The 13,288-nt window shown below is 45.1% G+C and overlaps 1 protein-coding gene across 17 annotated transcripts in view; it reads right to left on the bottom strand.

The window, feature by feature from the left end:
* Fgfr2 (fibroblast growth factor receptor 2) overlaps nucleotides 1-13,288 on the bottom strand; it is a 115,578-nt gene that overhangs the window by 60,898 nt on the left and 41,392 nt on the right. For all 17 annotated transcript variants that reach the window (XM_017796676.2, XM_017796681.2, XM_008827282.3 and 14 more), the window contains one exon: nucleotides 149-272. In XM_017796676.2, coding sequence (XP_017652165.1) covers nucleotides 149-272 — 124 coding nt within the window. The remainder of the gene's footprint in view (nucleotides 1-148; nucleotides 273-13,288) is intronic.

Genomic DNA, 13,288 nt, shown 5'->3' with positions numbered 1-13,288 from the left:
CCCCCCCCCACACACACACACACACACACACACACACACACACACACACACACACCATAAAACCTATCTCCTCCTTAAATGTAGAGAGAAAATACACTCACTGTCATGACTTCAAATGAGTCAAACTAGAACAGAGGGACAAACTCACCAACAACGTCAAGGTGGTATGTGTGGTTGATGGACCCGTATTCATTCTCCACCACACAGGTGTAATTGCCCTTGTCAGATGGGACCACACTTTCCATAATTAGGCTCCAGTGCTGGTTTCGTACCTGAAAAAGTCAAAGTAAACAAAGGTGGTTATTTAATAATTTTAGCACCAAACACCGCTGGTATGCTTTCTTAACTTACAATGAAGTTAGCTGGAGTTGGGGACATAGCTCAGTGGACATGTTCAGTGTGTACAAGGCCCTGGTTTTGATCTCCAGCACCAAGAAGTTGGTGGAAGTGAGGAAGGGGGAGGAAGATTGCCTGAATTGTAAACTGTCCTCACAATAACATTCAGAATGGGGACACATGATAATAAGTCTCCCTAGAACAGTGGATTGGCCAGGTATTGACACTTGGATACACAGGAATATTCAGGGGTGTACTGAGCAGGTCTTTTCCTGTCTTCAATTTGAAGGCTCTATCAGGAGAACCCACGTGGCCAGGAAACCCAAACACTAGACTACACAAGTGCCGAAACCTTCGAGAAGGAGAGCTTCAAGAAGACCAGGTCACCCTCCCACTGGGAACCCCTAGTCCCCAGAGCACTGAGGAATCATCTAGAGTTAACACAGGTGAGTACTGAGTGCAAACCATGCCTTCTGCCTTAGCTAATGCAATTCTCCAGGAAACCCTTGGGTCAACTGCTATTATTGCTCCTGGAACTTTCTTGCTCAAAGCCTCTTGTTTCTTTTTCCAAGGTCCCCAGATATTTGGACTCTCAAGAAGTTTCACCTGGGACCACGGATCTGTCCTCCACCCTCCCCCGCTAGTGGATAAATAGATGGTACATGTTCCTGATATTCCTAGAATTTCAGGCATAGGAGCAATGACTTCTTACGAAACGCAAGTTCATACCCATTGATTTGCAACTACCTTGCAAAGATAAGCAGCACAGGTAAAATAAAGCTCTTGTGACTCCCACAGCCTGTCAACTCACAGACCAGTTCTAATGTTCTCATCTTGTAAGGACCTAAAGTTGAAAATAAAGAAAGCCACTTGGTAATCACTCTCTTAAAAGAAGAGAGGGCAGAGCAGTTGACGGTGATGTGCCTCCCAAAAGAGGTAAATATAAATAAAAGTGTCCTGCACCACTCTATACATGGCAGCTGATCCTGTCCATGCACAACATGACTGCAGAGAGAGGTTACTGATGCTGAATTCAAAGCCAAGATTATTGCTCACCACTATAGCCTTGCATGGGATTACTAGAGTAAGTGCTGGAGCCCTCTTCACAGTGCAAGCAGAGGGTTGGGAATGAGGCTCGGCAGTCACCTAGCTTAGATAACACTGACCCCAACTCTTACACAATCACGGAGTTGTCTCACAGTCAGCACATGGAGCTGGGGAAGGGAAAGTGGCTTACAAGGGAGATGGGTTGAAAGATAATAAATCTGAAGGTTTCAGATCTACAATAGAAAAAGCCTGTGCTCCACTCACTTTGGTCTCCTGTCAGGCCCATCACCAGCAAAAGAGCCCACACAACAGGCCAGATCTCCCCTTAACAAGAAGAAGCCCGTCCCTCCCCCAGGCAGGGTGGGTGTTCTGAAGGGAAAACCCATGTCAAATTTCCCAGTCCTATGGGAACCTATCTGAATCCCAGTCCCAGGATGCTACCTGGAGCTGTCACACTGAGAGGTGGGGAGGCAGTGGTCAGCTCTTTCATTGAATTTGCGACACACAGGGACACCAGGAGACCCTCTGTACCCCAATCTCTTGGGAGTATCAGAATGGGCTCTCTCCCTGCCTCTGAGGAACCAGTCACATGGAGGGTAATTTGGGGATGCAGCCACAGGGCCATGAGTCACCAAGCCTCATAATCCAGCCCTGAGCCCTGCTGTAAATATTCAGTTCTTTGAGCCCCCGCTCAAATGTCAGGCCTGTAAGCCCTTAATCATGGCAGCGCCTCGCTCTGGACCCCATCCAAACTGTCAATGTCTTTCTTGTGCCTGGATCCAGATTTTGGCACATGGCATATTCCAAATGGACTTGACCCTGAACTGCATGGGGAGGGGACACAGGCTACCCAAGACATCAGATCTTGGTGTGGGGTAGCACAGCCTGGCTGCTACTGTTTTGAACCCCCCTCCCCCAGGACACACAGTCAGCTTGGTCTCTCCTTGGGCCTAGGGCATTCTACTGAAGAAGCCATTTCAAGGGGCTACACTCCCTGAATATTAGCTTCTTGGGGATGTACTAGACTCCAGTATATTCACTCAAGGGGATATTCCTGCCCTTCTAGAACCTTGGTACCTGATCAATACACCCCATGCACTACTGTTAACATTTTCTTTCCTACATTACTGCTCCTGATGAGAGTCCTAGACATTCCACCAATCCCAGATTTTATAAACTATGGCATTTCCAAAACAGATGCCCTTAGATGTTACCAACAGTGGGACTTGTCACACTTCTGTAACAGGGAGCCTACCATTAATTAGTGGCTGCTTAGCAGCGAGCTAAATATCTTCAACATCAACTCTATAAAAATGGGAACCAAAAACACTGAATTGGGCAATTTATTAAATCAATGTTTGCGCACCAAGCCTCAGTGCATCCTCGGGAGGCCGCCCTTCTGGCGTAAAACACCCCCTTCAACACACACTTCTGAGTTTCTCAGACCCGCAGGGCTACATTCATTTTGTCGTGTAAGTCAAATGTATGTGTGTCATTTTTGCTTTCACAGAGCAGGGACTGTAAATACCCCCAAAACATCTGAAAAGCTGCACAAGCTCATTAACAATCAGGGAAATGCAAATTAAAACAATAATGAGACATTTATTCACCAGCTGATTACCAAAATTAGGAAGATGAGCGTCACTTTGAACTTGTGAGTGCATAGGGGAACAGAGACGCGAACGGAGAACGGGAACCTACATCCAGAGAAATCACTCCATGAAATAATTTGGTAGCACCTATTAAAACTAGTGACACTGTTCTCTTTCCTGCCTAGTTAGTGCCACTTTCAGTTATATCGCCCATAGAAAACTGAAAGGGTCTTTTAAGGCACAAGAACAAAACTGTCACATCAGGTAGTTTTTAGAACAAAATTCTGGAACCCATCAAGAAACTAGTCACTGGGGGGCTGCAGAGATGGCTGTATGGGTAAAAATGTTTGCTGCTCTTTCAGGGGATGTGAGTTCAGTTTCCAACACCCACGTCAGGCAGCTCACAACAGCCTTTAACTCTAGCTCCAAGGTATCTGATGCCCCTTTCCGCCCTCTGTGAGCACCCACATACACATGCATACACGCACAGACACAGACACAGACACAGACACACACACACACACACACACACACACACCTATTTATAAATAAATAATAAAATAAATCTTTAAAAAACTAAGAAGAGTTGTTGAGCCTGGTGTGGGGGTATACCTCTACAGTCCCAGCACTAGGGAGGTAGAGGCAGGGTTGTCTGTGTAGTTCAAGGCCAGTCTCAGCTACATAGGGAGTTCAAGGTTAGCCTGGACTACTTAAGGCCTTGTCTAGCTCAAAAAATAAATAAATAAAAAGAATCATTAATAATATAATGCTAATCCTACATGTCAACAGGGCAGTGCTCAGCTACAAGACAGGGAAGGATTCTGTTCAGACTCGGAAGAGGTCACTGTAGAGTAAATGATAAATGAAAACTCATAGATTGAATCAAATGTACACGATAAGTTTATAAAACATATAAAAACACAAACAGCATAACCAACCCACGATGTACACAGGCTAAAGCTGTAAACATGGTGCAGAGACGATGCTAACATCAGGAAGAATGTAGACTAAGTTGTTAGCAATACCCTTGAAGTGAATTCCCTGGGGGTTGGAGATTGAATATTATTTACTTTTCTTGTCTGGTTTCATTTTTCAAACTTAAGAGACATCTCACACACGCAACAAATATTAAAATGGGAGGTTGAAGAAATGATTCAGTCGGCAAAAGCAAGAGGTCTTAGATCTCCAGCACGCCTGTAAAAGCCATGTGTGGTACCCTATCTGTAATCTCAGTGCTGGGGAGGTAGAGGCAGAAGGATCCCTAGGGTTCACTGGCCAGTCAGTAAGTTCCAGGTTCAGCGAGAGACCCTGTCTCAAAAAAATAAGGTGGTAGGCCAGTGTTTAATCCCAGCACTCGGGAGGCAGAGGCAGGAGGATATCTGTGAGTTGGAGACCAGCTAATAGCAAGTTCCAGACAAATCAGAGCTACAAAGTGAGACCTTATCTCAACCAAACACACAAACAAAATAAGGTGACAGTCAATTGAGGAAGACACCTGCTATCAACCTCTGGCATCCACACATGTGTACCACGTGGGAACATGTGTACACATACACACACACAAATTGAGGCAGATCAGCTGCACATCCATCCATTCTGTTAGATCCTGCTCTGGAGTCTGTCCTCTGGAACTCTGTAGCCAAGCAAACACAAAGAGCCAGGGACAAGAGAGATTCTGCACCAACCAACGCACGCCTAATTCTTTATTTTCATTCCTGCCCAAGGCCAAATCTTTATGGAATTCATCACTGATTTCCAGCTGCCAAAAAACAGAATCAGGAAGCACAGAGTTCTAAAACAATGTTCGCTGGAGTCCTTTTTGAAATAACATTTCACTATTGAAGCAAAGCAGACAAAAGCTAAGCACCTGATCTCTTCTCCTCGAAGCACAAAAACTGGGCTCCACAAACATTCCACCCCCCGACGATGTGAAGACAGAAGGTGGCCCAGACAAGTTCCTCCAGAACCTTTCTGCTACCCGAGTCTCCCAAAGTGACTGTGAAATCCCCACCTATGCTCAGGTGACAAACAGGAATGCTGGTTTAGCTTGTGTGGAATCAAAGGACATAGCCAAGAAGTCAAAGGTCAAAGACCCATGCTGTCACCTGGATGTTTGGTTTCCTCATTGCAAAACAACAAAATATTCAGACATTTCCAAATACCAAGGTGTTCGTTACCAAGTAGAATAAACATCCAGAGACTGTACTCTGTGCTATGTCCAACACAGCATCCATGGGAAGACAGATGTCCTCTATGACTCCTTTCCACCAGGGCCAAATTCCAAGGGAACAGCACTTCCTGTAGCCCTAGTCTTCAGGAAAGGGTTCCATGAACTACAGCTCAACATAGATGGGCTGTCATTAAAACACATTATATCTCTAGCCCAATCCACGAGTCCCATTTCCAGAAGGTTCCTGGGAACCTCCCAAATGCATTCGGACACGGGGTTCACACGTGTGGAGGACCCTGGCACTTGTCCACTTGTCTGTTTATCACCACACAGATGTGAAGGCAAACACTTGTTAATGCTTAAACCCAGCATTGACAGACAGAGGTTCACTTGGCAGAGGGGTGCGTAGAGAGAAGCGCGTGGCCATCCGACCCTCTACTAGAAACAGGAACTCTTCCCTCCACTCAGCAAACTGGCTCTGCAGAGGAGGTGGAAAGTAAACCACAAAATGTGAGCGTGCCTCTCAGTTGCCTGAAGGTATTCACAAGGTGTGTGGTAGCAGGACATCCATCATCTTTGGAACTCAGCTCTTTAATAAACACCTACCTTCTTCAAAAAGCTAAACAAAGAACTGCCACATTATCCAGTAATTCCACTCCTAGGCAGACACCCATTGGAACTGAAAGTAGTAATTCAGACACTCATACATCACGAGTCATAACAGGCAAAATGTAGGCATAACCCAAGTATCTATCAACAGACTTATCTTTAAACAAAATATGGTATATCCATTCAATGGAATATTATTCAGCAATAAAAATGAACTAAGCTTTGATTCATACTATGATGTAGATGAATTTTGAACCGTAACATTAAGTAAAATAGCCTGGACACAAAAGAGAAATATCCTATGATTCCACTTATGTGAGGTACTTAGAATATGCAAATTCATAGGCAAAAATATAGAGTTGAGGATTCCAAGTGATAGGGAAGGGGGGAAGGGGGATATTTTTTAATGGGTATAGAGAGTCTATTTGGGGTAAGAAAAGTGTTTTGGAAATAATAGCAAAGGTTGAACCATAATGTCATTGTAATTAATGCCTACTAAACTAAAAAAATACTTAAATGGGCATGCCTTTAATCCCAGCACTCTGGAGGCAGAGGCAGGTGGATGTCTGTGAGTTTGAGGCCAGCCTGGTCTATATAATGAGTTCCAGGCCAGCTGGGTTACAGGGAGACCCTGTGTTAAAAAGACCAAAAAAAAAAAAGAAAAATCGTTAATGGCAAGTTTTATGCTATAGATATTCTAGGACAATTTTTATTTTTTAAATCTCATAACCCAGAGAGATGACAGAAGTTGGCAGGACAATATCTTAGCTCCAGCTCGGCTCCCGACCAGAACCTGAGCTGAATGGTATTTCCTCACCCCTGGGAGCTGTGATTCCGTCATGATTCTGGCCTAGCAGAAACAGTAGCTTCTAAACTACAGAACGACATTTGAAGGAAGCAGTGCAGCAAGCAAGGAAAGGGGGTAAATCCACGCGCGTCAAAGGCAGCTCGACCACCCCTGGGTCACGCAACCAGCCAGCACTGAAAAGGTAGTTGGAGACCAGTGTTCACCTGCCTCTCAGGCTGCAGGAGGGCCAACGCCATCACCAGCCAGTGAGCTGGCAAAAAGTATTTGCCGACACCAATACACCCATGTCCTCAACCAAGACTGCAGGATCCAGAAACAGAGTGAGTCTTGGCTAGGAAAAAAAAACAATAAGCTACAAAGACATTAATACGGTTTGAATACTTCTTCAAAAACACTCAGGTCTAGAAGTGTTTTGGATTTATGTTTTGTTGTTGTTGTTGTTAGTGAGTTCATTTGTTTCAGATTTCTGAATATCTGCAGGCACATGGCAACATACCTTACAGATGAAAACTAAGTTTAACCATGAATTTTACCGGTTTCACATACACCTGTTGCACACAGCCTTAAGGTAATTTTTTACAATATTTTTAGTGCTCTTAAATAGAGGTAAGTGTTTTTTTTGGGGGGGGGGTTGGTCTTTTTGAGACAGGGTTTCCCTGTAGCCCCAGCTGGCCTGGAACTCACTATGTAGACCAGGCTGGCCTCGAATTTACAGAGATCCGCCTGCCTCAGTCTCCCGTAGTGCTGGGATTAAAGGTGTGCACCACCACACCCGGGAACATAGTGTTTTGGTTTTGACACAGGGTCTTGGTACATAGCCCAGACTGGCCTTGAACTTACAGTTGGACAGTCTCAGTCTCCCAAGTGCTGGGCTTAACAGGCACAGACCACCATGTATAGTAGGCCTGCGTTTTGACCGCAACTCATTTTGTGAGGTCAGGAATAGAGCTGTCCATCAATGGTGTCATGTTGGCAACTCACAATTTCAGACTTTTTGGACAGGCAAGATGGCTCACTGGGTAAGGGCGCTTGGGGTCAAAATCTTACAACCTGAGTTCAATCCCTGGAACCCACATGGTGGAAGGAGAGAACCAACTCCCACAAGTTGTCCTCTGACCTCTGTACTCATGTTCTGGCATGTGCACATACACAAAGTAAATAAATAAGTGCAAAAAAAAGTTTTGGGGGATAGAAAGAAACTTAGCAGTAGAGAGCACTGTCTGCTCTTGCAAAAGACTCAGGTTCGAATCCCAGCACCCACAAGACGGCTAACAACTGTCTGTAACTCCAGTTCCAGGGGACCAAACACCTTCTTCTATCCTCCACAGGCACTGCATGACAGGTGCACTTAGACATACATGCAGGCATAATACTCATACACATAAAATAAAAATGAGTTAATTTAAAACAAAAAGCTTTCAGGGCTGGAGAGATGGCACTTTCTGCTCTAACAGGGGACCCAGTTCAGTTTTCAGCACTCACATGGGAGCTGACAACCATCCATAATTCCAATTCCAGGAGGTCCTTGTCTTGCCTCTGTGGGCTTTATATACACGTGGCACACTTGTTTGCGCGTAGGCAAAACATCCATACACATAAAATATAGTGAATAATTTTTTTTTAAACTTTCAGATTTTAGAGCATTTTGGATTTTGGATTCTTGGGCTTGTGAGTACATTAATCATTATTTTCTTTCTAAATACATTTGACTTGCAGAGTTGGAGGCATGGCTCAGTAGTGAAACTTCTCCTTGCCTAACATGCTGAAGGCACTGGGTTCAATCCATAGCACTGTAGGCACACATACCCACACACACCCACACTTCAAGTTAAACATAACCTTTCTACCAAAAAGGGTTCAAGTAACATCTAAGTGACGAACCTAGAAAATGTGAATCTAAAACATTTATCAAAATAACTAGTTTAGTGATGATTGTATTGATTTTTTTAAAAGATTTATTTATGGGGCTGGAGAGATGGCTCAGCAGTTAAGAGCACTGACTGCTCTTGCAGAGGACATGGGTTCGATTCCCAGCACCCACATGGCGGCTACAAACCATCCTTAACTCCAGTTCCAGGGGAATCCAAAGCCCTCTTCTGACCTCTGCAGCATTGCATGACACAGGTGCACTGACATACATGCAGGCAATATACTCATACACATTAAAAAAAATTTTTTAAGATTTATGTACTATATATATGCATTTGTGTGTGCCACATGTGTGCAGGTGACCCAGTTAGTGAGGGAATGTCAGGTGTCCTGGAACTGGAGTTGTCAGTATTTGTGAGCTTCCCAATATGGGTGCAATAATCACCTTTTAACCACTGAGCCATCTCTCCAGCTCCCATATTGATTTTTTTCCTCTTCCTACGTTTGAGATACAGTTGGGAATGAACAGAGCATATCTGGTAGATCTTTGTTCTCTGAGAAGGGCTTTTGAGACTTTCAACCCTAGGACCAGGATTTCTGTGTCCATTTCGCAGCCCCATGGAGGAGTCTTTGTCCTGTGAGCTCTGGCTCTGTGGTTTTTCGAACCAAGTAGTAGCATGTGAGACAGTTTTCAGAATCCCCTGTGTCTGAGTCATTAGGTAAGAATGGGCTGGAGACTGTGGTGGTCCATTAATGAGCTCAGCTAGTGCCTCACTTTTCTGCACAACACTGCAATAACTGCTCTGAGCCCTGTGAAAGATCTAGTCACGAGGACACCTCTTCAATAAAAAAGAAACACGCTGTTGTTTAAGTTGAAAAATAGCTTATGCTGTATGATGGTTTAGCAATTAAATCACAGCTTTTAGAACTAGAAGAGAGCAGGCATCCAAGATTATGTATCATTTCTCTCTCTCTCTCTCTCTCTCTCTCTCTCTCTCTCTCTCTCTCCCCCCCCCTTAGTCACAAAGAGATTCAGTACTCATTCCTGGACAAAGATGACACCATGGGGGCAGGCAAGATGGATCAGTGGGTACCAGGTGCTTACCATCAAGCCTGATGACAGGAGTTCAATCCCCAGGGCCCACATGGTCAAAAGAGAGGTCCGACTTCCAAAGATTGTGCTCTGACCTCCATCTACGCACTATGTCATATGTGTACCCATGAACACACGTGCACACCCACACACACAATTAATTAAATGCAATTTAAAAATTTAAGAAAGCCAGGTATGGTGGTATATGCCTTTAATCCCAGCACTTGGGAGGCCAAGGCAGGCAGATCTCTATGAGTTCCAAGCATGTTGGGGCTACATAGAGAGACTGTCTCAAAAAATAAAATAAGAAAAAAAACAAAAACAAAAAAAACTAATGGGGAAAAATGAATGACACCCCAGCCCAAGAACAAATGCATGCACACACACACACACACACACACACACACACACACACACACACACACAGAGTCATGCTTCTGGTCAAGTTCCACTACAGTATTAAAAAAAAAAAAAAAAAAATGGCGACTGTGGTGGGGCCCCGCCTCTTATCCCAGGGAGACAGAGGCAGGAAGATTCCAAGTTCAAGGCCATTCTGGGCTATATAGTAAGTTGGGAGTCAGTCTCAGTGACACAATATGCCTTTAATTAGTTAACAAGACTGAGGTGCGGAATACCAAATGTTTTTATTGGTCTCTTGCACTGAAATAAATTTTGGTCCCATTTCTTGATTGTCTCTGATTTCATGTGGTTCTGTCCTTCCTCTCTCCCTTCGCCGGCTCCACGCAAGCTGGGGTTTGATGGCCAAGGGCCATGGAGCCATAAACAGGTAGGAAGAGACAGAGAACACTGGGCCATCAAAGCACACAGATTCCACAATGACAAGTTTATGAGGGAAAATAAAAAGTTGCACAAATAACCGATGTTCGTTTACGGAAACTTTCAAGTCTTTGCTTTTCGGAAAAAAACATACCTTGGAAAACTGGACACCCCGCTCCATTAAGAAGCAAAAGGATGGGAGTCAGAGGAGGGAAGGCTTAGACTTGACAGGCCCTCACTATGGGGTTTGAGGCAAGTCAGTTAGGTCTCTGGGGCCAGCAAGATGGCTCAGCGGGTAAAGGCACTTCCCTCAGAGCTGATGACCCGAGTTCAATCTCCAGGGTCCACATAGTGGAAGAAGAAAACCAACTCCAACAGGTTGTTCTCAGCTCCACATGTACGCTGTGGTACTCTGCCCAAAACACACCCAGAAATGAAAATAGATAAATGTTTTGTTTTGTTCTTTTAATAAGGACCCTCCTTTCCAGTGCTGAGGGATACACATTACAACCAATACCACACAGCACCCTCAGATCAAATGTTTGTTGAAAGGTGCATTTCTTTAGAAGTTTATGTAGATGATGAAGAAAATACCAGAGGGAGAAGCCCACACCGGGTCTATGATCCCCCAATGCTGTGGTGTGAAAGGTCCTAAAAGCAGATGGAGACCAAGCAGGCAGCTAGACCAGTAAGAGACACCAACTCCAGGAAAGTCTGGGGGACCTCCCATGATTTCATGACCTGGGAACCCAGGGTTGGTTTTTTAACACACCTTCAGCAGGACTGTGGTTTAGGGAACCAAGTCAGTGTCTGCCTAGCTGAGAGCTTTTGTCTTTCCTAAATCCCAGAAGTCCTGGGACTCAATGAACTGTCTAAATTTCCAGTCTCCCTAAAATGAATGCCCAGCGTCACCATCATGAACCTGCTGAGTAAATCCCTATTGTGCAATCATGTCCATGGTCATCCTGGGTCCAGTCCCATGGCCACAGCTTCCTTCTGCACCACTGACAGCTCAGAAGGATAGGGGAGGGGACGCATAATAAATGTGTGTGTGTGTGTGTGTGTGTGTGTGTGTGTGTGTGTGTGTATTTATACGGAGGCCAGAGGTAGAAGTCAAGGATCTCCTCCATTGTTCCCCACCTTACTATTTATTTATTTATTTATTTATTTATTATTGGGTTTGTTTTTTTCTGTTGTTGTTTTTGACAAGGTCTCCCTAATTCCAGTCTGCCCAGAAGCCACTATGTGGACCAGGCTGGTCTCTATCTCACAGAGATCCTGCCTATCCCTCCCTCCTGAGGTCTGGAATTAAAGGTGAACACCATCACACCCAGTCCCATCTTATTTCCTTATTTTTTGAGACAAGATCTTTCACTGAACCTGATCAGACACAGCCAGGGAGCCTCCTGTCTCTGCCTCCCCAGGCCTGGGAATATAAGCACAGGCTCACTGACATACCCAACTTTTCACGTGGGTCCTAGGGACCAAAGTCAGGTCCTCACATCTGCACAGAGCAAGCATTTTACCAACTGAGCCATCTCCCCATCTCTTGCCTTTAAAAAAAAATAAAATAAAAGGAAAAATACCCTTTAGATTTTTTACCCCCACCCATTCAAATTCCAGCTTTCCTCTCCTCAGGAAATAACTCAAACGTGAACCAACAACAGCCCTCTGGGATGTCCACACAGGTTACAGCCATGCTGGGAGGCGCTGCTAGAACATGGCTGCTGTTCTTTTCAGCAGAGCTGTCGTCACAGGTAATTAAAACTAAACTGCACCTGTTAAAAATCAAGACGCGCTCCTTCATTAAGCCCCCTTAGTCTAACAGCGTATCTGTAATCATTCAGATTTGCAAAACGCTCCCTATTCATGATAATGATGTGGGGCCCACTTATTTTGAGACCAGGAGTCCCTGGAGACTCAGAGGTCCCCTTTGTACCCACTTAGAGGCTGTCTTCACAGACAGATTGAGCCAACCACCAGGCTTCTGAGCACTATTCTTCCAGTAAAACTGTTCTTAAGTTGTTGAAACTGCATCAATTCTGAATTTGCAGCTAGTAAGTGGTCGGAAAGCAAGCCAGGGGCCAGAGTCTGAGTGGTTTAACCTCCCTTTCTAACCAGCACGGCCGAATGAAATCTATTTTTGTTTTTTAGAGTCAACCTCCCAGTATCATCATCTAAAGACCGAACTAAGAAGAAGACACATCAGCCCCTGCCTCCTCACTCAAGAATTTCTGTACCCGAGCATCTAAGGTACTCAGGGACCAGCATACCTGCCTTCCGGCCCCACATTCATCTTTCCCCAACTTGTAAGCTTTCCCATGTTCCTCTCTGGATTTGGCCCTCTACGTGGTAATTTTTAAAGGTTAGAACAAAAGGGCAAAAACTGTTGCAGAAGCAAATAAGCCTTTAAAGATAAAAGCCTGTGTGGGAGTTTGGAGGACCCCAGGTGTCTCATGGGTGGGAAGAGGAGCAGGTAAACACAGTGAGGTGGAATGGCGGGGAGGGGGAGACCTGGATGCTACAGTGTGAGGTCAAGCAGGGAAAACCAGAACTTCCACACAGTGCACTGCTCCCTCCAAGAGTGCCTCTCGCACCTGGCTTTTACAAACTGAGCATTTTACTCATACTGGAAACTTCTCAGATGGGTCCCCATTGATACCTACCCTCCTGGGATCCATGCCCTTGGCTCGCCTCCTCCTCAGGGTCTTGTTTAATGATAAAAGGAAGGTACTAGGTCACCCATCCTGTCCCTGATGAGGTTCCAGGAGGCTGTGCCCTATCTGTACTCCTCCACTTTGTCTCCCTGGCTCCCGGTCTGCTAACCCTAGAGATGATGGCTGTCACATTGTCATATGTCCTACACAGGCCCACGTGGCATGGGGCTTCAGGTGGCCCTACATCCAACACCCTGCAAAGAACTGAGTCCTGAGACCACCCAGGCAGATCCTTGGCACGGTCCTGTGAGGGACCTAGAGACGGAGGAC

This window comes from Nannospalax galili, unplaced genomic scaffold (genome assembly GCF_000622305.1).
Source record: "Nannospalax galili isolate Female #2095 unplaced genomic scaffold, S.galili_v1.0 scaffold31, whole genome shotgun sequence".
NCBI lineage: Eukaryota > Metazoa > Chordata > Mammalia > Rodentia > Spalacidae > Nannospalax > Nannospalax galili.
Note: the sequence above shows the minus strand (reverse complement) of the source record. Positions and strands in the feature narration are given on the sequence as shown.